The 27770-nt window shown below is 45.2% G+C and overlaps 1 protein-coding gene across 1 annotated transcript in view; it reads left to right on the top strand.

Annotated features, from left to right (window-relative positions):
• PLPP7 (phospholipid phosphatase 7 (inactive)) overlaps positions 1–27437 on the top strand; it is a 45557-nt gene extending 18120 nt beyond the window's left edge. Inside the window, exon 2 of the mRNA XM_040324616.1 lies at positions 26894–27437. Within this exon, the coding sequence (XP_040180550.1) occupies positions 26894–27258 (365 nt within the window). The 3' untranslated portion in view covers positions 27259–27437. The remainder of the gene's footprint in view (positions 1–26893) is intronic.
• The last annotated feature ends 333 nt before the right edge of the window (positions 27438–27770 follow it).

Raw genomic sequence — 27770 nt, 5'->3', positions numbered from 1 at the left:
CTGGGGGGAGAATAGGGGTGAAGAGCACTGGGGGGGGAGAACAGGAGTGGAGAGCACTGGGGGGGAGAACAGGGGTGGAGAGCACTGGGGGGGGGAGAACAGGGGTGGAGAGCACTGGGGGGAGAATAGGGGTGAAGAGCACTGGGGGGGAGAACAGGGGTGGAGAGCACTGGGGGGGGGGAGAACAGGGGTGGAGAGCACTGGGGGGAGAACATGGGTGGAGAGCACTTGGGGGGAGTACTGGGGGGGGGCACAGCGGTGGAGAGCACTGGGATGGTGGTTGAAGGATGGGGAGAGCAGGGGGGCAGAAAGAACAGGGGTGGTGAGAACTGTGGGGGGGCTGGAGAGTGTGGTGGGGGAGGAGAACACTGGGGGGGGGAGTTCAAGCACAACTGGATAGGAGGAGAAGCAGGGGGCTGCATATAGAGGAAATTAGCTTTCTGTATTCCTCCATACAGCCGCGGAATGCTTGATTCTCCTCCCCTCCCTCCTGCAAGCATTCAGCGGCTGTATGGAGGAATATAGAAAGCTAATTTCCTCTGTATGCAGCCCCCTGCTGAATCCGATCCTGCTATTGGGCACATAGGGCGGACTGTGCAGCAGGCATGAGCACCTGTGTATCATCAATGAGCTGGCTGGCTGCCTGGGTCTGTGTTTGTCGGTGACACTGTGGCAAGGTCCCGCCCCCCCTAGACCGGCTCATCTGATAGGCTGTACGCTGATTCTATCTACTATCACATGAGCAGGTCTAGGGGGGCGGGACCATGCCATAGCGTCAACGCCTTACACAGACCCAAGCAGCCAGCTCCGTGATAATATACACAGGAGCAGGAGAAAGGTGACAGGGAGCACTGCAGCACCGCAGCTGAAACCGGCCGCCAGACAGGCAGACTACCGGGAGATCGGGCCAGTCCGGCCCTGGATATGAGAAAGAGCAATCCTGCTCTCAGTAGTAGTAAATATGGTTCGTCGCCACTCTAGCCAGAGTGGGTGAAGTGCCTCCGGACAGACTCCTGCCACGAGCCTGGCAGCCGAAGCGCCACTTTAAGGTTGCTGGGAGGAACAGACCTCTGACACAGGCCTGGCTCTAGGGACCTCTGCCACAGGCCTAGTACTTGGATGAGCTAAATGGATTGAGCGAATCCTCCCAGTAGATTAGATTTGGGTCACTGGGTGACAGTTGAAGTGTACCTGTCAATGTCCCGGTCACCAGATCCCCGATGGTTCGTTCAAGCCCCTCAGATAACCTGCCTCTGGGTTCTCCTTGAGCCCTTCCCCCACCGTTCAGCACATAGCTTGGGATCTCTTCAATAGATTCACTGGGGCCCCTTTCAGCAACATGGAGCTCCGCGTAGCATGCGACCCCGGCCTGGTAGGCCATATCGCCGGGGCCCGTTGGATGCGCACACCCTAAAGGTGGGTGCCGCACCTGGAACCGGCGAAGAACCAACAAAAATGGCGTCTGCCACAGATATACTCTCCCCCAGCATGCCCCGCGAGGGAAAACTCCTCTAATTGGCTGCTGGGGAAAAGCGGCTCTGCCAGAACCCCTCTAGCGCCAACTGTCGCCCAGGGGTGGGATCGGAACCCCTGGAGCGCAGACTGACCTACAGGACAGTTCAGGAATGACAGCAGCCCAAATTTAACAAATTATGAATGGGAGCAAAATAACTCTCCCATTCCCCACTAACTTTAGTGTAGTGCCCATACTAAAAAGAAGGGGGCGCTACAGTTGGTTGATTTTAACATTGGTTCTGAGCATGCGTATTTGCACTTTGTACAAAAGTCTGATGGCTTGCTGTACACACGGTCGGACTAGGCATCATCGGACTTTTGTTGCCGAAAAGTTTATCCGTTTGCAGACCGAACTTTTTGTCCGATGGAACGTACACACGATCGGACAAATTTGAAAACCTGCAGATTTTGAAGTTTGTGGGCAAAAAGTCAGACCGTGTGTACAGGCCTTTAGAAGGGAAATCGAAGGAAAAGGTAAGTGAACCAACAATGCAATAGCTTAAAGGAACCAATTTAGAAAATAAAAAACAAACCTTTACAACCCCTTTTAAACCTGGTAACAATTAGAAATTCAAACAAACCTACAGAAAATTCAAGTTTTTTATGAAATTCTACTAATGTATGGCCAGCTTTAAAGCACACACCTTAGAATAATATTAAAAGATTGGACCTTGGCAGCTGACTAAAGTTGGTATACAGTGACCTTTTCGGATAAGTAGCTGACATGGGGCCAACTGTATATTACATTTAGCCTGCTTTCACATTGGCAGCGGAGGTGCGGTGACGGTATAGCCGCGCAATTTTTAGCGCCGCTTTACCGTTGTATTTACCGCGATATTCGGGTGCTAGCGGTGAGGTTTTAACCCCCGCTAGCGGCCGGAAAAGGGTTAATACCACGGTATTACCACGGTTTCCCATTGATTTCAATGGGAAGGCGCGGTATAGAAGCGGTAAACACCCCGCTCCTATACCGCTCCAAAGATGCGGCTAGCAGGACACCAACAATACGTTTTTTTTTAAGGCAGCCTGCCAGGTAGAATGCAAAAACAGTTTCAGCTGAGGAACAGTGTGTCCTGGATCGAGCTAAGATTTCTGCGTATGTGACACTGTACAGATTCATGAATGTGTTTGGATGCTCCTGTTTACGTTAAAATATCTTGCTGCTAACACTTGTTTAGGTCTTCTGACCTTCGGTGAATCCAGGCAGATAAGTGCAGAAGCTCTTTCTCTCCTGACAACCATCCCTGTTCATGGTTATTTGGGTCACAGAACATCAAGCGATGGATTAGGTGATCCCTGAGTGACTGCGCCACTTGCAGCTATTTCTGGGGGTTTGAATGGCTAAATTGCTGACACCCTGAAAAGGACCCGGTGCTGAATCACAAGAGCAGAGTTCAGGCTTAGAAAACTCGGAACAGATTGTGCATTCAAGGGTAGGCGTCTTTTAAAGCGATTCAAATGTTATTTAAATCCAGATATAAAAAATGTAATACCTATTTAACGTAAAATACCTATAATATATCCCTAATAATAACGTAAAAAATGTTTAATATAGAACTGTCCTCTGCTTTATTTTCACTGCTTACAGACAGTATTAAAAAAGAAAAAAAATGGTTGCATTGTTGTCTTTCAAAAATATTAAAATTTTATACCCATGGAACAAATTCTCGGTTCGGGGACACTATTGAAATTGATATACCTTGCTGTTTTCTTTATGGAACAATTTGAAAATTAATGTCAATGTAAAGGCAGATGGCTAAACACATTTGAATTAGATATTTAACCACTTAGGCCCTGGACCATTTCACTGGCCAAAGACCAGAGCATTTTTTGCGATTCAGCACTGGGTCGCTTTAACCACTTAGGGACCTTGCCTGTTTTTCAGTGTTTACAAGTATAAAACATTTTTTTTTTTTTGCTAGAAAATTACTTGGAACCCCCAAACATTATATATTTTTTTTCTAACACCCTAGTAAATAAAATGGCGGTCATTGCAATACTTTTTGTCACACCGTATTTGCGCAGCGGTCTTACAAGCGCACTTTTTTTGGAAAATATTCACTTTTTTTAATTAAAAAATAAGACAATAGTAAAGTTAGCCCAATTTTTTTATATTATGAAAGATAATGTTACGCCGAGTAAAATGATACCCAACATGTCACGCTTCAAAATTGCACCCGCTCGTGGGACGGCGTCAAACTTTTACCCTTAAAAATCTCCATAGGCGACGTTTAAAAAATTCTATAGTTTGCACCTTTTGAGTTACAGAGGAGGTCTAGGGCTAGAATTATTGCTCTCGCTCTAACGATTGCGGCGATACCCGACTTGTGCGGTTTGAACACTGTTTTCATATGCGGGCGCTACTCACATATGCGTTCACTTCTGCGCGCGAGCTTGTCGGGACGGGGCGCTTTCCAAAAAAATGTTGTTTTCTTATTTATTTTACTTGATTTTATTTATTTAACAGCTGTTTTAAAAAAAAATGGGTCACTTTTATTCCTATTACAAGGAATGTAAACATCCCTTGTAATAGAAAAAAGCATGACAGGTCCTCTTAAATATGAGATCTGGGGTCAAAAAGACCTCAGATCTCATATTTAGACTAAAATGCAATAAAAAATGAATTTTCATTTAAAAAATGACAACAAAAAAATGTGCCTTTAAGACGCATGGGCGGAAGTGACGTTTTGACGTCGCTTCGGCCTTGCTATGCTATGGAGACGGGTGGGGGCCATCTTGCCTTCACTCGTATCCATGGCAAGCAGCGAGAAGGACCCAGTCGCCTCTGCCACTACTGACAGCTCCAGTAAGCGGCGGACGGTGCGGGAGGGGGAGCCCTCTCCCGGCGCCGATCTTGCGGCAAATCCGGACCGGCCACGGTAAAGATGGATATCTCTGTTGTGGCAGCAGCTGCTGCCGTTATCGAGATATTCATCTTTAAAGTGCCAGCGTATATGTACGTGAGCTGGTCCTTAATTGGTTAATTGACATTTACGCGGTAGGGCGACGTGGCTCCCAAACAAAATTGATGTCCTTTTTTTCCCCATAAATAGAGCTTTCTTTTGGTGGTATTTGATCCCCTTTGCGGTTTTTATTTTTTAAATAAATAAACAAAAATAGAGCGACAATTTTGAAAAAAAAATCTATATTTTTTGCTATAATAAATATCCCCAAAGAAATCTATAAAAAAAAAAAACTTTTTCCTCGGTTGAGGCCGATACGTATTCTTCTACATATTTTTGGTAAAAAATAAATCGCAACAAGCGTATATTGATTGGTTTGCGCAAAAGTTATAGGCCCAGATTCACAAAGGACTTACGACGGCGTATCTCCAGATACGCCATCGTAAGTCTGAATCGTAAGTCTCTTACGCCGTCGTATCTTAGGTGCATATTTATGCTGGCCGCTAGGTGACGCTTCGGTTGATTTCTGCGTCAAATATGCGAATGAGCTAGATACGCCGTTTCACGAACGTAGTTGCGCCCCGTGTATTAAAATACGCTGTTTACGTAAGGCGTCCGACCGGCGTAACTTTACCCCTCATAAAGCAGGGGTAAGTCATGTTAGGTATGGACGTCGGAACAGTCGTCCGTGAATGGGGATGGGCGTAGGTTACGTTCACGTCGACTAAACATTGAGCCGGCGTAACTTAGGGACAAAATTCGACGTGATACTAAGCATGCGCGCGCATTCGCTGTTCGGAAGGCGCGTCATTTACGTGGGTCACGATTCATTAGCATACAACACGCCCCCTACCAGCCTACTTTGAATTAGGCGGGCTTACACCGGCCCATATAAGCTACGCCGCCGTAACTTCGGGCGCAAGTTCTTTCTGAATATACTACTCGCCTGACTAAGTTACGGCAGCGTAGCGCATATGAGATATGCGCATCTTTCTGAATCTGGCCCATAGCGTCTACAAAATAGATTTTATGGCCTTTTTTTTACTAGTAATGGCGGCGATCAGCGATTTTTATCATGACTGCGACTTCATGGTGGACACATCAGACACTTTTGACACATTTTTGGGACCATTGTAATTTTTATAGCGATCAGTGCTATAAAAATGCACTGATTACTGTGAAAATGACACTGGCAGTGAAGGGGTTAACCACTAGGTAGCGCTGAAGGCGTTAAGTGTGCCCTAGGGAGTGATTCTTACTGTTAGGGAGGGTGGCTATGAGTGACACGTCACTGATCGCTGTTCCCGATGAGAGGGAACAGACAATCAGTGACAGTGTCACTAGGCAGAACAGGGAGATGCATGTTTACACTTGCCTCTACCCGTTCTGCAGCTCTGTGATCCGATCGCGAGACACTGGCAGACATCGAGTCCGGGGGTCCCGCGGGCACGGTCACGGAGCTCGCTGCTTGCTTTGGGGGCACTCAGCAGGAGGGAGGGGCCTGGAGTGCCAACGAGGGACCTGAGAAGAGGAGGATCTGGGATGCTCTGTGCAAATCCACTGCACAGAGCAGGTAGGTATATCTTGTTTATTATTTTTAAAGAAAGACAAATTTAGACTTTAGTATCACTTTAAGAACTGTCTTACCTGCAAAAGCCAGTTGTCCAATCCAGATACCCCTGCCAGACGCTATACAAAATTACAAACATTACCGTCTCTCCCCTTCAGTCAAAGCAATATACCTTGGTGAAGGCTGTGATTGGATGGTGAAGGGCCAAACAGCTCACTGATGATGTCATCTCTGTAAGCTCTCCTCCAATGTAATAAAGTCTGATTGATCTACAGTACTGCCCCTCCCTCTCCCAGTCTAAATGGCAATATGCAGATTACAAGAAGCTAAAACCATACAATTTATAGTTTTGGATAGGGCAGATAAGGCCAGAAATTCCCATCAAGTAATTTTCATTATCTTTTTTCTGTTGGGTCAATTTACCTTAATTTCCTGTCCTGAGGATGCAACAGGAAGTAGGAGGATTTTTCTATAACGTAAAGGACATTCCCCACTTACACAGCCAGAATACACAACAACTATGGGAAAGCCAAAATGTTCCTGCTAAAAAGTGATGGCCCCTTATTTCGGAGAGATTAACTCTAATGCTGTGTACACATGACCGGTTTTTCAGTCAGAATAAACTCTGACGGGTTTTTGTGACGGAATTCCGCTCAAGCTGTCTTGCATACACTTGGACACACCAAATTCCAACCATCAAAAAAATGTTCTCTTTCTAAGTCCGTCAGAATTTCCAACAGAAAAAGTCTGATGGGGCATATACACGGTCTGAATATCCGATGAAAAAATTCCGTCTGACTTTTTCCATCGGAAATTCCGATTGTGTGTACGCGGCATAACTTCCAGTTCTGTCTCATGAACAGGAAGTGAAGGAAAATCTAACCAAGGGAACACACTAAAAAAAAAAGAGAAACGGAGGGAGTTTTAAAGCACTGGTAAACTGCGGCTACAAATGGGAAAAGAAAATATGGACAGCCGCACAACAAAAAACTTTGATGGTTGTATTAATTTAAAAAAGGAAAAATGCACTACAAGTCACAGGACACTACACGGGAGTAAAACAGCTGACGCGTTTCCCACTATAAATTAGTGCTTAATCATAGTAAACTGTGGCTGCTTAACCACTTAACCCCCGGACCATATTGCTGCCCAAAGACCAGAGCACTTTTTGCGATTCGGGACTGCGCCGCTTTAACCGACAATTGCGCGGTCGTGCGACGTGGCTCCCAAACAAAATTGGCGTCCTTTTTTTCCCACAAATATAGCTTTCTTTTGGTGGTATTTGATCACCTCTGCGGTTTTTATTTTTTGCGCTATAAACAAAAATAGAGCGACCATTTTGAAAAAAATGAATATTTTATATACTTTTTGCTGTAACAAATATCCCCCAAAAATATATATATAAAAAAAAATTTTCCTCAGTTTAGGCCGATACGTATTCTTCTACATATTTTTCGTAAAAAAAAATCGCAATAAGCGTTTATTGATTGGTTTGCGCAAAAGTTATAGCGTTTACAAAATAGGGGATAGTTTTATGGCATTTTTATTAATATATTTTTTTTACTAGTAATGGCGGCGATCAGCGATTTTTTTTCGGTACTGCGACATTATGGCGGACACTTTTGACACATTTTTGGGACCATTGGCATTTTTATAGCGATCAGTGCTATAAAAATGCATTGGATTACTATAAAAATGCCACTGGCAGTGAAGGGGTTAACACTAGGGGGCGGGGAAGGGGTTAAGTATGTCCCTGGGTGTGTTCTTACTGTGGGGGGGGTGGCCTCACTAGGGGAAACACTGATCCTCTGTTCATACATTGTATGAACAGAAGATCAGCATTTCCCCCGCTGACAGGACCGAGAGCTGTGTGTTTACACACACAGCCCCCGGTCCCCGCTCTGTAACGAGCGATCGCGTGTGCCTGGCAGCGATCGAGCCCGCCGGGCACACGCACGGGAGTCGGGGGCGAGCGGGGGGCGCGCACGCGCCCCTAGTGGCCGTTCGAAGAGCGGACGTATAGCTACGGCCTCTCGCCCAGGAGAGCCGACCTGCCGCCGTATAATGACGGTGGCTGGTCGGCTAGTAGTTAAAAAAACAAAGAAAAAAAAACGGTGCACATTTAGGAGATATTCATTTTACCTACAGGTAAGTCTTATTGTAGGCTTACCTGTATGTAAAAATCACCTAGCGGGCTTTTCTACCACTTTAAGTAATTCCTACTATATACAAAACCAATCAAAGAAAAATGTTTTGGCTTTAAATATACTTTACGTCAGGGGTGCCCAACCAGTGGCCCGTGGAGCCCTCTGATGTGGCCCACGACCTTCTGCTCTGGGATGGTGGGTTGGCAAGCCCAGATCGTGGTTTGCCGACCCGCCATCCCAGAGCATCAGTGTGGTGAATGAATCCTGGGGTAGATGAAGCAAGCGGCTGTAGAACAGAGACTTACAAGCCGATACTTTCTATATAGTGCCAGCTCCTGTCACAGACGGAGTGTTACCAAATGCGCTCTGCCTGGGACAGCAACAGCTGGCGATACCTGAATGGAAGACTGTTATTAAAGGTGAGTTTATTACTAAAATCACAGTGTATATATGGGCATCTTTGTTCAGCAGTGGTTACTGGGCTGCTTTCAAACTGATTTGCAGGCGCAGCACAGAACACCCGCGGGTCACCTGCACTAAATCATACACTTCTGTTATTACCTGCGGGTTTGGTGTACCTAACCCACATGAAAGCCATAGGTGCACTACGCTCTACCCTTGGTGTGGGTAAACCACAGCTTATCAGTGTGAAAACAGCCTAATGCCCTGTACACACGATCGGTTTGTCTGATGAAAACGGACCGATGTATTGTTTCATCAGATATCCGATAAAGCTGACTTTCATCAGTCTTGCCTACACACCATCGCTTAAAAATCCAATCGTGTCCAATGCGGAGACGTAAAACACAACGATGTGCTGAGAAAAATGAAGTTCAATGCGTGGATTTTTGACCGATGGATTTCCCCACAGACGATCATTTTTTTCTATCGGTTTTTTAACCATAAGAAAAATTTAAAACAGGTTGTATTCTTTTTCACCGATGCGAAAAAACGATGGGGCCCACACACAATCGGTTCGTCTGATGAAAACGGTCCATCGGTCCGTTTTCATCAGACGAACCGATTGTGTGTACAGGGCATTAGGCCCCTTTGATACGATCAATCCAACCCAATCGGACCCTGCGTTCACCTCTATGGAGCATCACATGTAAACAGGCTTGTGGCTGTTTACACCCACCTACCTCTAATCCAATCTGCTAAAAAAAAACAGAAGGGGGATCCGTCCCCTTCTATCTGGATGGATCAGATCGGAGGGCCCATAGAGTAGAGTGGGCTGTGTCTGTGTCTGCTCTGCATATGCAGAGTGGACACGGACCTGTCATCCGCCTGCTCCGCTCATTGTGGCCCGCGACTGGTTACCAAGTTGCTTAACCACTTAAGGACCCTTTCACGCCAATATACATCCAGTACCTGTACGTGTCTTTTTAAGCTCAGCCGTGGGGTCACGAGCGATCGCGACCCGGTGCGAAGCTCTGTGACCGGACCCGCAGACCCAATCGCCGCCGGTGTCCCACGATCTGTCACCGGATCTGAAGAACGGGGAGAGGTGTGTGTAAACACACCTTCCCTGTTCTTCGTTGTGGCAGTGATATAGGGAAAGACGATCAATGACGTCACACGTCCAGCCCCGCACCCCTACAGTTAGAAACACATATGAGGTCACACTTAACCCCTACAGCGCCCTCTGGTGGTTAACTCCTAAACTGCAATTGTCATTTTCACAGTAAACAATGCATTCTTATAGCACTTTTTGCTGTGAAAATGGGTCAAAATTGTCCGATGTGTCCGCCATAATGTCGCAGTCATGAAAAAAATCACCGATTGCCAAAAAAATTATTAATAAAAATGCAATAAAACTATCCCCTATTTTGTAAACGCAATAAATTGTGCGCAAACCAATTGATAAACGTTTATTGCGATTTTTTTTACCAAAAATAGGTAGAAGAATACATATCAGCCTAAACTGAGGGGAAATTTTTTTTTATATATATTTTTGGGGGATATTTATTAGAGCAAAAAGTAAAAAATATTGAATTTTTTTCAAAATTGTCGCTCTATTTTTGTCTATAGCGCAAAAAATAAAAAATGCAGAGGTTATCAAATACCACCAAAAGAAAGCTCTATTTGTGGGAAAAAAAGGACGCCAATTTTGTTTGGGAGCCACGTCGCATGACTGCGCAATTGTCAGTTAAAGCGACGCAGTGCCGAATCGCAAAAAGGGGCAAGGTCCTTAACCTGCATAATGGTCCGGGTCTTAAGTGGTTAAGTGGCCCTTGCTCTTGAAAAGGTTGGGCACCTCTGCTTTACGTCCTCACACTTATTTGAGGACAGAGCAGTGTGCACACAGCTTTTTTGTTACCGGTATAACTGTTTTACATAGAAAAGTGACGTCAGAAAAAGATCGAGTAGTCCATCGAGTCTGCCTATTTTTTATGGTTTTCATTAACCTTATTGTCTGAGTATAGATCTATGTTCCAAGCATATTTGAAGGCATTTACCGTTGACTGTCTGTCTTTGCTGATAGTTTATTCCAAGCATCAACTACCCTTTTAGTACAATAATACTTTCTAAGATTAGTTTTGAACTTTCCTTCAGTTAGTTTGAGGTCATGTCCCCGTGTTCTTGATCTTGGCTTCATATTGAAAATACAGCCCTCCTGAACCTCATTTAACCCATTGATGTATTTAAATGTTTCAGTCATGTCTCCCCTTTCCCTTCTATCCTCCAGACTGTACATAATAAGTTCCTGAAGTTGCTCTCAATATATTTTATCCGCCAAACCTTTCACCATTTTTGTTACCCATCTCAGGACCCGTTCTATTTGATCAATATCTTTCTGTAAGTGAGGTCTCCATAACTGGACACTGTATTCTAAATGAGGTCTCACTAAAGATCTATGTAGGGGAATCAGGTCCTCCTTCCTCCTGCTGGTGACCCCCTCTAGTAATGCATCCTGGAATTTTTTTTTTTTTTTCGCTTTTCCCATGCCCGGTCACACTGTTTGCTCATTTTCCAATCATCTGAAATAAGCACTCCCAAATCTTTATCTTCTGTAGTGGTGGCCAACACTGTACCCCCAATGTTGTATGCTCTCAGGGGATTTTTTTCCCCTAGGTTCATTATTTTACATTTAGAAATATTGAACTGCAGTTTCCATTGCTTTGACCAGTTTTCCTCCTGAAAGTTGCTTGCTATCTTAAAGGAGAAATACAGCCAAAGCTTCTCCTGTGGATCACAGGAGTGCAGTTATTTCTGCACTCCTCTGACCTGTTTTTAGTAGACAGAAGCCCTCTGTTGGCTGACATCACAGAGCCGGTCCTGGCTGGGGCAAGATTGCCACTATAAAGTCAGCATCTGCCCACAACCCTGGACCGGCACCTGACTTAGCCTCTCAGTGAGCCCCTGAGAGCCTGAGCCTACAACTCTTTGCTCACGTTGCACTGAGAATAAAGCAATCAGCGGTGTTCGGTGACTCGGTTCTCAGACTCAGGGCTGGCGGAGGAAAGATGCCGCATTAGACCGATGCTTCATCCACCTAGGTAAGTATGATTTTGAGAAAAAAAATAAACTTCTCTTTTAAACTCAGTAAGCACCTCCTTTTACCAATACAAATGTGCAGTGGAATGTTCTACATCATATTTTTTCAAGCTGAGAAGTACTGTAGAACTTCTTTGAGCATAAGGGGCCAGATTCAGGTACATTGGGCGTATCTCTGCGGCGGCTAACGTATCCGATTTACGTTACGCCGCCGCAAGCTTTTCAGGCAAGTGCTTTATTCACAAAGCACTTGCCTGTAAAGTTGCGGCGGCGTAGCCTAAATCACCCGGCGGAATTCAAATTCGGCGGGTAGGGGGCGTGTATCACTTAAACGAAGCGCGTCCCTGCGCCGAACGAACTGCGCATGCGCCGTCCGTAAAATATCCCAGTGTGCATTGCTCCCAATGACGTCGCAAAGACGTCATTGGTTTCAACGTGAACGTAAATGACGTCCAGCCCCATTCACGGACGACTTACGCAAACTACGTCACTTTTTAAAATTTCGACGCGGGAACGACGGCCATACTTAACATTGGCTGCGCCTCATATAGCAGGGGCAACTTTACGCCGGGAAAAGCCTAACGTAAACGTCGTAACTTTACTGCGTTGGCCGCGCGTACGTTCGTACGTACGTTGGGAATTCGCGTATCTAGCTAATTTGCATACTCAACGTGGAAATCAACTGAAGCCCAATTGCGGGGGAAAAAAAATTGCAGTTTAGATCCGACGGCGTAAGAGACTTACGCCTGTCGGATCTAATGGATATCTATGCGTAACTGATTCTAAGAATCAGTCGCATAGATACGACGGGCCAGATTAGGACTTACGACGGCGTACATGGCGCTGCGCCGTCGTAAGTCCTTTGAGAATCTGGCCCAAAGTATCTAGTGAAAATAAATTCCCTTGACACAATAATTGTTACAAAAAATGATTGCTTTATACAAGTGCTTTATTACATCTTGTTTTCATTATACTGGCTTTTTTAAATAACAAGTACAACAATTTGGAAGCTGGAGAAAAGGCTTAAATTGGCCATGTATTATACAAATTTCTTATTCAATTTCCTTTAGATTTACCTTCAACCAGGCCTGGACAGGGATAAAAAAAATAGGCATGGTCACTTTAAAGTGATGGTAAAGTCTTGTTTTTTTTTTCAGGTACCAATAACAAAAATGTTATACTTACCTGATCTGTGCAGTGGATTTGCACAGAGCAGCCCAGATCCTCCTCTTCTTGGGTTCCTCTTCAGCTTTCCTGGCCCCTCCCTCCTGTTAAGTGCCCCCCACAAACAAGCAGCTTGCTATGGAGGCACTCAAGCCAAGTCACAGCTCTATGTGTCCATTCAGGCATGGAGCCACTGCCCGCCCCCACCCCCTTTCTCTCCTCATCAGCTGACTAACTTTGATTGACAGCAGCGGGAGCCAATGGCACCGCGCTGCTGTCTCGGCCAATGAGGAGGGCAGCTGAGACATTCCTGCAACATCGCTGGATCTAGAGGGACCTCAGGTAAGTATTAGGGTGCTCTGCTGCACACAGAAGTGTTTTTTTAATCTTAATGCAAAGAATGCATTAAGATAAAAAAGAAATCTGACTTTAGAATCACTTCAAGCCGGGTACACACTACAGTTTTTTGCAATGTGCAAACTGACAGCTCCGGTCGGGAGCCGCTGTACTAACCATGCAAATGTTAGTCCAGCGATCTCTCCCCCACTGAGCTGTTGTGTTTTGACAGTGGGACGGCCCTCCCACCAGAACACTCCATTGTTGAGGGCGCTGATTGGGAGTCGGCTGGTTGCTGGGTTTCCAGCATGCATGTCCAAAAGAAGCTGGCCGAACTTCTGTTGGACAGACCAACATACACACAAGCAGAATGTCAGCATTTTCTCTTTCTTTAAACCGGCAAATGTCTCCTGACATTCTGCCTGTCTGTATGGGGCTTTAGACTGAGCAGACAATTTTTACAGGGACCAGGGGAGGGGAGAATGGGGGTTTGCGGGGTGGTTGATGATATTCACAGAGTCAGTGTTTCACACTGGAATGTAAAGGGGCACTGTGATATAAAGGGGACTGCACTGTAATGATTACAGTGTAGTCCTCTTTATATCACAGTGCCACTTTACATTACAGTGCCCCTAGCAATCACAGTCCCCCTTACAGTCATGCCCCGTCCACCCTTTTCTCTAATCACAGTGCCCCCTTCATTTTTTTTTTTTTTTAATTTTCCTTTTTATTTCGTTTCTTTTCCAAGAAAAAAATCGGAGACAGTGCCGTCTTCAGGGCCGTCTTACTGAGCGGGCACACCCGGGCAGTGCCCAGGGGCCACAAGTGCTGATGGGGCCCCATCAAGACTGTCTCCGATCTAGTGGATGAAGTACTTACTGCGCATTTGCAGTTCCCGGCCGGAGCCGACAAAGACCGAGAGTCTCTGATGATCTGAATGAAGTTACTTGTACCCTCCCTCTTTCTCTCAGTGGGCCTTATTCAAGTTACTCACAGGAGATGCTGAGAGGGGGAGGAATGGATCCATGCAGCCTGCAGTGGAGGTAGGGTTGCCACCTTTTCTGCAAGCCAATCCCGAACATTCTTGTACCCATAAAATATGCTTAGAATGCTGTGCCACAAGTAAGACTCTTACAGACATTTATAAACCTCAGCACGAGAATTCAAAAAATATAAAACTCTTCTAATACCTATGATTTGTGCACTGAATGAAAAAACAATTATTCTTCTATACAAACAAATTGGGTGGATTGAGGGTATTCCCTCCCTTTTTAGGGGGAGGGGCCAGAGGATCTGGCCATTTCTGATTAGTGCTCTGTGTAGCGAATCAACAGATTCCCCGACTCTGATGGGGGGGGGGCAGTTAATAAATGTGTCCGGGTTTCATGCAGTCGGAAACCCGGACACATGGTTCAAAACCGTGGACTGTTCGGGTGAATCCTGGACAGGTGGCAACCCTAAGTGGAGGACGGAGTTCAGCCTATCCTAAGGTAAGCTAGCTGAACAACATGCAGTCAGTCCTGTCCATGGATTATCTTATTGGGCAGGAAGAGGGGGAGAGAGGGGAGAGGATGGGCTCTGTGTAATGTGTAGCAGGCTCGTGTCTCATGCTTTTACACAAGATCGTTTTTATGTGTGGCTGTGAACTGCTCTGCTTCTAAAGGGAGCATGTTTTCTGAGATCTCCCCCTAATCTCTATTACACCTCCCTGTCCCTACCCATTACCTGCTCACCAGGCACAGCCTCCTCTCTTGCATGACCACCTCACGTGTTTGGCTGTGTGGCACTACAAACCCCAGCATGCCAGGAGAGGGGAAGCAGCAATATCACAGATCAGGCTGGTTTTGTAGATGAAAAGTTCTGGTGTTGTCTAGTGTGTGTTTTATAAAACGTATGATAATTATATATTTGATTATTATGCTTGATGGTCTTAAGGTGTTTATTATTCATATATTTTTTGTAAGTAGTGAGAAAATTTGGTGTGGAAGCGCATTGGAGTCTTTTTATTTGTTTATAATGGAAAGACAGCGTAGTGGAGTGATGGGGGAGGTGGATGGATAGAGAGATGGAAAGAGTGAGGAGTGAGTTAGGGTCCTTTGACACGTTCAGGTCTGGCGGACCTGATCGGACGCTCCATTCATCTCTATGGAGTGACGGATGTCAGCGGTGACATGTCCGCTGGCATCCAATCCACTAATCCAGGTGGATGGAATTGGAAACCCTATTTTCCATCCCTCTGGCAGATGGGATGAAAACGGACAGGCGGATCTGTTTTCATCCGATTCCCCCATAGAGGAGAGCGGAGCTCTAAAAGGTCCGTCTCTCCACAGTGAGCAGAGACGGACCTGTCATCTGTCGGCTCAGCAGGGCTCAACGAAGCGATCCCTGCTGAGCAAGCGGAGTCTATGAAAATGGACTGGTGTGTGTGTGTGAAAAAGCCCTAAAGAATGAAGGTATAGATTGGGTGACAGAGAGATGGATGATGGGACAGAGCAAGACATGGAGGGATGTGAGCGAGACAGAGAAATGGAATGATGAAGCAAAGGATGGAGTTATGAGTGAGTGTGAGTGAGTGAGTGACTTATATAGCGCAGCAAATGCGAACTTAATCGCCTCAAGGCGCTTGACATCCAGAGTCGTACCGGTCCTTCAGAAGAGGTGGGTCTTTAGTTTTTTCCTAAAGGCCCGATGGTTTTCCTCCAAGCGGATGGTAGTGGGTAGAGCATTCCAGAGCCAAGGTCCTTGGACCGAAAATCTGCGTTCTCCCTTCGATTTGTAGCGGGATTTAGGAATTTGGAGAAGGTTTTGGTTGGTTGATCGGAGCACGCGCTTGGTGACGTAGGGTTTTATTTTCTCGCTTAAGTATTGGGGAGCGTTCCCCTGTATACATTTGTGGGTGAGGCAGAGTGTCTTGAATGTCACCCTGTCCTGTACGGCAGCCAGTGGAGGGATCTCAAGGCCGGGGAGACTGATTCCCACGGCTTTTTATCTGTTACCAGTCTGGCTGCCGTGTTCTGGACGACTTGTAGACGTGACATCTGGTATTTCGGTAGTCCTAAATAGAGGGAATTTGCGTAGTCGAGTCGTGAGTTGATGATAGTTCCAACCACTACAGCTCTGTCTTCTTCCGGGATGAAGGGGATGAGTCTACGTAGCATGCGGAGCAGATGATGAGAACCGCTGACAACTGATCCTATTTGTGCATCCATCGTCATGTCTGCGTCAAAGATGACTCCGAGACTTTTGACTTTGTTGCTTGGCGCAATGGTTTGTCCGAGGATGGTGGGTGGTGTCCATGTGGTCCTAGAAATGGATTTCCTATTTGCGTGAAGGGTGAGTAGCTCTGTTTTGGATCCGTTGAGTTTGAGGGAGCTTTCAGTCATCCAATTGTCGATCAGTGTGAGGCATTTTCCAAGTTCATGAAATTGTTCTTTTTCGTTGGTGATTCGAAGGTAAAGCTGCGTGTCGTCAGCATAGGAGTGGTAGCGCAGGTCCTGTTTGCTGATGATTTTGAGGAGCGGGCGGATGTAGATGTTGAAGAGTACGGGTGAGAGGGGCGATCCTTGCGGGACTCCGCATGTAACGGTCCGTGTTTCTGATGTAAAACCTCCAAGTTTCACGGTCTGAGTGCGATTTCCTAGGAAAGATGCGAACCACGGTAGGGCCGCGTCCGAGACTCCTGCTACTTCTTTGAGTTGTGTGAGCAATATGTTGTGGTCTACCGTGTCGAAGGCTGCGCTAAGGTCCAGCAGCACTAGGAGACAGGATTCTCCATCATCTGCTGCTTCGAGGGCGTCATCCCATATCTTGAGAAGAGCCGTTTCTGTGCCGTGGCCTGGGCGAAAACCTGATTGTAGAGGATCTAGGAGTTTGTGATCGTCCAGGTGTGGCTGAAGCTGTTGTACTACTGCTTTCTCCATGATCTTGGAGATCGTGTTGAGGCTTGTTACCGGTCTGCGCTGGTTTGGGTCTTTCGGGTCGAGGTTGGGTTTCTTTAAGAGGGGTTTTATTATGCCTTGCTTGAGGTTGTTCGGGACTATCCCTTCCCTGAATGATTGGTTTATGATGTGGGTTATGGTGGGTGCCAAGATGTCCGTGCATTCTTTCAAAAGTTTTGTAGGAATGATGTCATTCGGTGATGTGTTGTCTCGGAGGCTTCCGATGATGTTTTTTGTGGTGTCGATTGTAATTGGGACCAGCTCAAAAATCGTCGATCGTGGGTTATTTATGTTGATTTCTTCTTCTTGCTGTATCTGAATGTGGTTGGTGTGCTTTTTCTGTTGAACTGTTGCCCGAATCGTTTCGATTTTGTCTATGAAAAAGTCAGATAGCTCATTGCAGAATTCCTGTGTTTCACTTGCAGGGGGGACCAAGCAGGAGGGGTTCATAGTCTTAGCGACTAGTTTAAAAAGTTCTCGTGGACGGTTTAGGGCTTTGGAGATGGTGTGTGCGAAATGGTCTTTTTTAGCTTTAAAAATCGCTTTGTGGTAGTTCTTGGTGAGGGTTTTGTACTTTGTGAGTTTTTCTTTTGATGGGTTCCTCCTCCAGGCTCCTTCAGCTCTTCTGCGATCCTGTTTCAGTAGAGTGAGAGTGTCGTTGAACCAGCCCGAGTTGTTTTTCCGGCTGAGAGCTCTGCGTTTCGGAGCGACTGTGTCTGCTGTTTGTAGTAACGCTTTGTTTAAAGCGTTGAGTGTTTGTTCCGTTGAGTGGTTCAGATTCGGTACTTCTATTTTTGTCGCTAGGGTGGTTTTGAAGAGCTCAGAGTGTAGTTTCTTCTGCGATCTTGCCCAGTGTATAGTTGTAGGGGGTTTGGGTTTTTGAAAGATGGTATCGGTGGTTAATATGAATTTGATGGCGTGGTGGTCCGTCCAAGGTAACAGTCTGTTGTCCAATTTTCTGATAATCACGTTTTGTTTGAAGATGAGGTCCAAAGTGTGACCTGACGTATGTGTTGAAGTCTTTATCAGTTGCTGCAGACCGCGTTCTTCGAGTTGGTCGATGCAGGCGGTAGTGATGGGATCCTGAGTTGAGTTAGCCCAGAGGTTGAAGTCCCCAAGTAGCAGCAGGTTTTTGGTTTTCAAGGTGTATGTCGAGAAGAATTCGGTGAAGGGAGTGAGGAGATGCGTCTTTGGTCCAGGCGGTCTGTAGCATAGTAGTATGTGGACGGTTTCCTCGGGTGTTGTTTGAGGTTGCAGGGTGAGTGTTTCCATATGGAAAGAAAGAGAGAGAGACAGAATACTAGAGGGATGAAAGTAATGGAGGATAGAAAAGGTGGAGGGATATAAGGCACAGGGATTGTTGGATGGACAGTATGATGGAGGGAGGAATGGAGTAAAAGATAAAAGGATGGAGTTATGGAAAGATGAAACAAGGGAGGGATGGAGGGCGAAGAGGCCGGCGGGACCTGCAACAGAGGGAGGGATGGGGACAGGAGGTCTTTAGAATTGGGGACATACGTTCTTGTGATCCTGGTGGCTACCTGGGATTTCCCCTCACTTTCTCTGGTGGCTATGTTTTTTACCTAAATATCTGTCTTAAACCACTGTACTAACTGCATATTGTACTTGTTTGTAGCTTAAGTACTGACATTTGCACGAAAAACTGTAATTCTGTAACTTTTAGAAAATTCCAGTAAAAACGTGGCTATGCCAGTAAATTTTGAAATTCACGTCAGTGAATTTTAGTCTGGTAGGTTGGCAACACTGATCATGGGAAATGTAGTCGTGGAGGATTGGCGGCCCCTGGTGTGTCCAAAGAGAGCAGGCTACAGCCCCCAGCATGCATGCACTCTGGGGAGAGAAAGCAGAGGAATTGACTGATAATAGAACAGAAAAAGAAAGGACTGTGCTGGGGGAAGCCAGAGAGGGATCCACGCTATACCCCTGTACCCGCACCACCAGAGAGGGAGCCACACTACACCCCTGTACCAGCACCACCAGAGAGGGAGCCACACTATACCCTTGTACCAGCACCACCAGAGAGGGAGACACACTATACATCTGTACCAGCACCACCAGAGAGGGAGACACACTATACCCCTGTACCAGCACCACCAGAGAGGGAGACACACTATACCCCTGTACCAGCACCACCAGAGAGGGAGACACACTATACCCCTGTACAGGCACCACCAGAGAGGGAGACACACTATACCCCTGTACCAGCACCACCAGAGAGGGAGACACACTATACCCCCTGTACCAGCACCACCAGAGAGGGAGCCACACTATACCCCTATACCCCTTACCTATTTGCAGCGCAGACCCCTTTTTTTTAAATGGGTTGCATTTGGTGAGCGGTAGTGCAGGCCTGTGGGGGCCCCAGTGCATTACTTTGCCCAGGGGTCCGCAATGCTATTAAGATGGCCCTGCCCCCTTTTAGTCTCTGCCTCCCCTGCACAGTCCCACCTTTGGCAGGGCAGAGGCAGGATTCAGCCTGTATGTCCTCTCCAGGGTCTCCCTATCAGTAGGGCAGGGGGCAAGAGAAGCTGCAGATCTGTATCATATTAACAAATGGGTGATCGCTCGCTTGTTAATATGAAAAGACTTCTGCTCTCTGTGCAGATCTCCATGCTCCTCCAGCTCTCTGCTCTGCTGATAAGATTACTTCATTGGCAGGGCAGGAGAGCTGGGAGTGGAGACACGGGCATGGCCGCATAGTGGCAGGTAAATGGCGACAGCGATCGGTGTTGACTGGACCATGGTCACCTCTTATCCCCTGCTGTGCGGCCCGGTCATCAACAGGCCATGGACCAGCCGATCTCAGCCCACCGGGCCCTATGGCCAGTCCAGGCTTGCCTTCGTTTATGTAGTGCAAGGGCCTGCCTAATTGCATTTGAATTTGCAAATTGAAAGTGTTTAGGTTTGACCTCATATTATATGGTTTTGGTAAATCTAAAGCAAAATTGTACAAGAAAATTGTATAATTTATGACCAGCTGTAGTGTAGAATAACACTATTGGTAGTAAAAGTCCCATATACTTACTTCTTCTCCCAGCATGCAATGTCCATGAACTCCCTTACCAGCACCAACACCTATGCCCAGTATTCTTATGGATTTAGCATGTTCTGCCAACTTGATTGACCAGCCTAGGATGCATGTGTGTGGGAGTTAATTCACCCAGCACTGAGGTATGCCAACAATATATACAGAGTTGTGCATTCTAAAGACATTTGACAGCAGGCAGGTAGGAAGGTTTTATTGCAAACAGGACACAAATCTCAATTCACATAGCTTGGCTTAAGACACAGATAAGGGACATTACTTAAGCCATGTGACTGCACTTTGCAAACCTCATTGGACTTCATAACAGATAAATAAATAATAGCTGAAGATAGCTGTCACCTACCTGATAGAAGCCAGTTTGAGGAGAGGGTGTGCCTTACACTTTCTGCCCAATACCACTTGGATTTAGAGATAAGGTGTAGCAGGGCAAGGAGTGGCACAGATGATTGCAGTCACAGCAGAAAGTGAGAAGGCAGTCTATGAGCTGCTGTGCTGCTGGAGACACTTGGGCCAGGCCTGTGCAGGAAGCAACTTGCAGGTGCAAGGGTAATGATGAACAGGGTCAGCAACAGCAGGGCAACAGAGGTACCAATATAGCAGCGGTATCAAAGTCCAGACCAAGATTAAATAACAGAAGGACAGCATAGGTACCAAAACTACAAACAGAAGGTATAGTCAGGATAAGAGCCAAGGTCAGCGATAGGAGATCTGGAAGCAGCAGAGTCAGGAGGCAAGCCAGATCAAACAGGATAGGGGAACGCAGGTCAGGACATAGGTGTTGGTGGCCAATTAGCAACTCTCCCTGATTGTGCTGTCCTTTAAATAGGGCTGCTGGTACCAAAGTTAGTATATACAGTACAGACCAAAAGTTTGGACATCTTCTCATTCAAAGAGTTTTCTTTATATTTATGACTATGAAAATTGTAGATTCACACTGAAGGCATCAAAACTATGAATGAACACATGTGGAATTATACATAACAAAAAAGTGTGAAACAACTGAAAATATATTTCATATTCTAGGTTCTTCAAAGTAACCACCTTTTGCAGCAGACACATCTCTAGAACTGTTAAGAGGAGACTGTGTGAATCAGGCCTTCATGGTAGAATATCTGCTAGGAAACCACTGCTAAAGAAAGGCAACAAGCAGAAGAGAATTGTTTGGGCTAAAGTACACAAGGAATGGACATTAGACCAGTGGAAATCTGTGCTTTGGTCTGATGAGTCCAAACTTGAGATCTTTGGTTCCAACTCCCGTGTCTTTGTGCGACGCAGAAAAGGTGAACAGATGGACTCTACATGCCTGGTTCCCACCGTGAAGCATGGAGGAGGAGGTGTGATGGTGTGGGGGTGCTTTGCTGGTGACACTGTTGGGGATTTATTCAAATTTGAAGGCAAACTGAACCAGCATGGCCACCACAGCATCTTGCAGCGGCATGCTATTCCATCCAGTTTGCATTTAGTTGGACCATCATTTATTTTTCAACAGGACAATGACCCCAAACACACCTCCAGGCTGTGTAAGGGCTATTTGACCAAGAAGGAGAGTGATGGGGTGCTGCACCAGGTGACTACCTCTTGAAGCTCATCAAGAGAATGCCAAGAGTGTGCCAAGCAGTAATAAAAGCAAAAGGTGGCTACTTTGAAGAACCTAGAATATGAAATATATTTTCAGTTGTTTCACACTTTTTTGTTATGTATAATTCCACATGTGTTAATTCATAGTTTTGATGCCTTCAGTGTGAATCTACAATTTTCATAGTCATGAAAATAAAGAAAACTCTTTGAATGAGAAGGTCCAAACTTTTGGTCTGTACTGTATGTTACTTTTGTGAATTGAGTCTATTGCATGTCACTTCTGAAATATAAAAGTATTTTGGGAGGTAAAATTCCACTTTAATTATTTTCTTTTAATGGAGATCTATACATCAGACTAAAAAGAGAGACAGTCTGTCCAAGTGAGATACAATTGGGAGCAGGGCCGGACTGGGGATAAAAACCAGCCCTGGAAATAATTTCATACCAGCTCCATAGGATTATTATACCAGCCCAACAGCATAACATCATAATTTTCTTGTTCATAAAAGGGAAAACCATGCATTTTAAAGCACTTTTGAAGAGTGTAAGGGGGAATCCTGCATGACTACCGTATAACATATGTCCCTTCTGTATTGACTTCCCCCTTCTACCCATTTCTTCCATATACCTAAGTAATGAGACCACACCAGGGGGTTGGAGAAAACTTAGGCCGTAGCAGCCTCCTTTATTAAAATTCTATTTAATTTAACAATGAACCTCAAAACTCAGTTATCAAAACCATCAGTCAACTAGTGTCAATCTTTGCAGGAAAGCCTTGATTAAAACTACCAGTACATTATTGCACTGCGGTCCTCTCAAATCCGCTAATAGGCCTCAAGCCGACATGCTGGCTCAGAGACAACCATGACCGCAGTGCACTCGTTACCAATGCTTCCAGCTAAGCCTCCGTTAACTGAAAGCCCACCATCAGGACCCATACCAACAACAGGTCCTGAACCCTTCTTTCCGAGGTATCTTCCTCCCCTGCAAAGACCAGACACCCGCCACTGCCACAACATCGGCAACGTCATAATCTGCACATGAAAGGAAAAAAGAAACACATACACACACAAATCCCTGAATCCTCATATTAGGGGAGGGTGGGCGGGAACTTTCCCTCGGGCTGTGTTACCCGGGTTGGAGGAGTTTCCTAATTTATATGCACTGTCCCCCCTCCCACACACTAAGCCACCTATCAACATCCCTCTACCATACTGTCCCCTGTTTCCCTCGTCATGCCAGCCCTCCGCCTATGCATGTTATTTATTTTTGCTCCGGGCTTTTCTGACTGTGGGGCCAAAAGTTGCCTCCCATATTTGGCAGCAACCCTTTCTTAAACCGCCAAACCCAAAGTCCTTACTGAAAGCTTTGTAGCCATGCATTCTTCCTCACTCCCTTACCCCCTCCCACACACTAAGCCACCTATCAAAATCCCTCTACAATACTGTCCCCTGTTTCCCTCGTCATGCCAGCCCTCCGCCTATGCATGTTATTTATTTTTGCTCCGGGCTTTTCTGACTGTGGGGCCAAAAGTTGCCTCCCATATTTGGCAGCAACCCTTTCTTGACCGCCAAACACAAAGTCCTTACTGAAAGCTTTGTAGCCATGCATTCTTCCTCACCCCCTTACTGCACACAGATGGGTATGGCCCCTCCATTCTTCCTGTTGTCAATCTGAATGCCAAATGATGCCTCCTGACACTGCAGTCCTTCCCACTGGACACTACTGCCTGATGTGGACAAAATATAGAAAGTAAATTGATTGAGTTTCCTTACTATAGCTCATTCGTAATATTTCCTGAAGAGTTTCAGCACTTTAACATATCATTTAACATGTTGAATGGAGTTATTATTTTATTGAATTTGTTTAACCACTTAAGCCCTGGACCAAAATGCAGGTAAAGGACCAGGCCCCTTTTTGCGATTCGGGACTGCGTCACTTTAACTGACAATTGTGTGACGTGGCTCCCAAACAAAATTGACGTCATTTTTTCCCCACAAATAGAGCTTTCTTTTGGTGGTATTTGATCACCTCTGCGGTTTTCATTTGTTGTGCTATAAACAAAAATAAAGCGACAATTTTGAAAGAAATGCAATATTTTTTACTTTTTTGCTATAATAAATATCCCCCCAAAATATATATATATATATATATATATATTAGGGTTGTCCCGATACCACTTTTTTAGGACCGAGTACAAGTACCGATACTTTTTTTCAAGTAGTCGCCGATACCGAATACCGATACTTTTTTTAAATGTGTCCCCAAATGCAGCCATGTCCCCCCCATATGCAGCCATGTCCCCCACATATGCAGCCATGTCCCTCTAGCCATGTCCCTCACATATGCAGCCATGTCCCTCTAGCCATGTCCCTCACATATGCAGCAATGTCCCTCACATATGCAGCAATGTCCCTCACATATGCAGCCATGTCCCTCACATATGCAGCACTGTCCCTCACATATGCAGCAATGTCCCTCACATATGCAGCAATGTCCCTCACATATGCAGCAATGTCCCTCACATATGCAGCAATGTCCCTCACATATGCAGCACTGTCCCTCACATATGCAGCAATGTCCCTCACATATGCAGCAATGTCCCTCACATATGCAGCAATGTCCCTCTAGCCATGTCCCTCACATATGCAGCAATGTCCCTCTAGCCATGTCCCTCGATGCGGCGGCACGATGCGGCAGGAGCGGCGGGGGGGGGCAAAGGGGGGGGTAAGTATTCTATTTAGGTATCGGGGGTATTTGCGCGAGTACGAGTACTCCTGCAAATACTCGGTATCGGTCCCGATACCGATACTGGTATCGGTATCTGGACAACCCTAATATATATATATATATATATATATATATATATATATATATATATATAAAATAATTCCTCAGTTTAGGCCGATACGTATTCTTCTACATATTTTTGAAAAAAAAAATCGCAATAAGTGTTTATCGGTTGGTTTGCGCAAAATTTATAGCGTTTACAAAATAGGGGATAGTTTTATTGCATTTTTATTAATTATTATTTTTTTACTACTAATGGCGGCGATCATCGAGTTTTGGGACCATTGTCATTTTCACAGCAAAAAATGCATTTAAAATGCATTCTTTATTGTGGAAATGACAGTTGCAGTTTGGTAGTTAACCACAGGGTGCGCTGAAGGGGTTATGTTTCACCTAGTGTGTGTTTACAACTGTAGGGGGGTGTGGCTGTAGGAGTGATGTCATTGATTGTGTCTCCCTATAAAGGGGATGACACGATCGATGCAGCCGCCACAGTGAAGCACAGGGAAGCCGTGTTTACACGCAGCTCTCCCCGTCCTTCAGTTCCGGGGACCGATCGCGGGACCCCAGCGGCGATCAGGTCTCGCGGTCCCGGAGCTTCGGACCGGGTCGTGGGCACGCGCCGCGGGTGCGTGCCCGCGACCCACGGCTGGGTAGATGTTAAGGACATGCCGGTACGTCCATCTGCCCAGCCGTGCCATTCTGCCGACGTATATCGTCGTGCGGTGGTCGTTAGGTGGTTAAAGTATAACTGTAGGCAAAACTTTTTTTTTTTTTCATTTTGGATAGAGTAAGGGAGGGTTCTAACCACTGTCAGGTTTTTCCGCCATCTGTGTGCCATTGCTGAGATTTTCCTTCACTTCCTGTCCCATAGCCAAACAGGAAGTGAGAGGAAATTCCTGCAAATTAAAGGAATTCATTGGTGACCCCCAGGTCACGAGTGTCCCCATTGGAAGATTCTCTCCCTATTACTTTTCTGGGGATAACCCAAGATTTGGGATTATCTTTTACTTTCACTTTCAATGAAAATGATAAACAGGGCAAATGGAAAAAAACTGAAAAGAATTCTAATCCCTCTCCACTATCTCGAAAACGAAAAAAAAAAAAAAAAAGACCTGTTATGCTTTAAATTTAGGAGGTCTCTGAAGGAAAACCTGTAATGAGTGGGCTGCCATCACTGACCTCCTTATGAAAGTACCAGTTTCTTGGCTGTCAAATCGATCTTCTAGAATAAATACTTCCTAAGCTTCAGACCTAGAACAAGTATGCAGGTCAGGTTGGACTTCACTAAACCACTTGCCGACTGCGCTGTAACTGAATGACGGCTACAGCGTGGCCAGACAGTTCTGGGAGGGTGTCATAGGACGTCCTCATGTTATCACACCCGCTGCGGTGCACTCTGTGATCGCCGCAGCTGATCACAGGTCAGGGTAAAGAGCCAACCAGCGGCTCCTTACCATGTGATCAGCTGTGTTTAATCACAGCTGATCACTTTGTAAACACAAGCTGGTTATCGGCATTCCTTTCCTCATGCTGTCAGCGTGAGTAGAGGAAAGCCAATAACCGACTTGTGTAAAAGGGACATTGACACTGATAATCAGGGCACTGATTATAAGTTGCCTGACCCCCCAGTGCTGCAAATCAGTGCCCACCAATGCTGTCAATCAGTGCCTCCTCATCAGTGTCATCTATCAGTGCAGCTTCATCAGCACACATCAGTGAAGGAGAAAAATTACCTGTTTGCAAAATTGTATAACAAACTATGAAAAACATATTTATTTTCAAAATTTTCCGTCTTTTTAGTTTATTTAGCAAAAAAAAAATCCAGTGGTGATTAAATAGCACCAAAAGAAAATTGTATTTGTGTGAAAAAAAATTATAAAATGACCGCACAATTGTCATTCAAAGTGTGACAGTGCTGAAAGCTGAAAACTGACGTGGGCAGGGTAGGGAATAAAAGTGCCCAGTAGGCAAGTGGTTAATACATACTTAAACTCAGTCACTGACTCAATGGATTAAAGCTAAGGACAGGGAGTTAACCAACATTTCCAGTAAGATGTCATCGATGGCAGCCTCTGTATATGTTTCTATATAGGTTTCCTTTAAGTGTATGAATAGTGTTGCTTCTTGGTCCAAAGAGCAGCTATGCAAAGAGCAGAATCTTAAAGCATCTAATAAGAATTTACCATTTATCAGTATACATCAGCCAAAGCAGTAAAAATATTATGATTAGTTTTGTTGCCATGGGTTTTACAATTGTACATTGCTCTTTCATCATGAGATAAAGCCATAAGCCTAAAACATGAATTGTAAGTTAATTTGCATATTTTGATTTGCATTATTAAGTCCTGTTTTTCCATTTGTCTTTTTTTTTTTATTCTCGAAAGCTTTGCTGTTGGATATCCTGACAGTGGCTGGACTCCAAAAGTTGGTCAAACGTCGTGGCCCCTTTGATATGTCTCCAGGTATCTTGGACTACCTCGTCCTTGACGTCTACTCCTTCCCGGCAAGCCATGCGAGTAGAGCCACGATGGTGTGCAAATTCTTCCTAAATCACTTGGTCCTTGCTATTCCTCTACGTATCCTGTTGGTCCTGTGGGCCTTCTCTGTTGGACTCTCCCGCATTATGATTGGCCGGCACCATATCTCTGATGTCATGGGAGGATTTTTGATTGGCTACATGCAATTTAACTTTGTGGAAATAATTTGGCTGCCTTCTAATACGTGTCAGATGCTTATCTCTCTCTGGTGAAGATTCCATTCTGAAGATGAATGAGACTTCTAATGATACAAGACTAAGAGGAGAAAAGTAATTCCCTCAAAAAATGGACTTCAATGCATATTTCCTTGTTCTATGGTCAGTGTAATTAAAAAATGGTTTTACGTAATGTCCTGTCTTAGAAACTATTAAAAATAATGTTACTCCGTAAAGGTATTAATTAGTTTTCTTTAGAGAAGAAAAAAAACTACAATACCATTGTTTTCAGATTATGTGTGCTCACTCAACATCTGTGTTAAAATGGAACTCTGGACAAAATAATGTATGAATCTAAATTTTAAGCATACACATATAGTATACAGGTGCATTTAAAATAATTTTAATAGCATGAACAAATGTAATTATTTCAGTAATTCAATTCAAAAAGTGAAACTCATATATTATATAGATTCATTACACACAGCGTGATATACTATTTCAAACATTTTCCTTTTAATTTTGATGATTATGGCTTACAGCTAGTAAAAATAAAAAATAAATCTGTA

Source organism: Rana temporaria, chromosome 9 (genome assembly GCF_905171775.1).
Source record: "Rana temporaria chromosome 9, aRanTem1.1, whole genome shotgun sequence".
Classification (NCBI taxonomy): Eukaryota; Metazoa; Chordata; class Amphibia; order Anura; family Ranidae; genus Rana; species Rana temporaria.
Note: the sequence above shows the minus strand (reverse complement) of the source record. Positions and strands in the feature narration are given on the sequence as shown.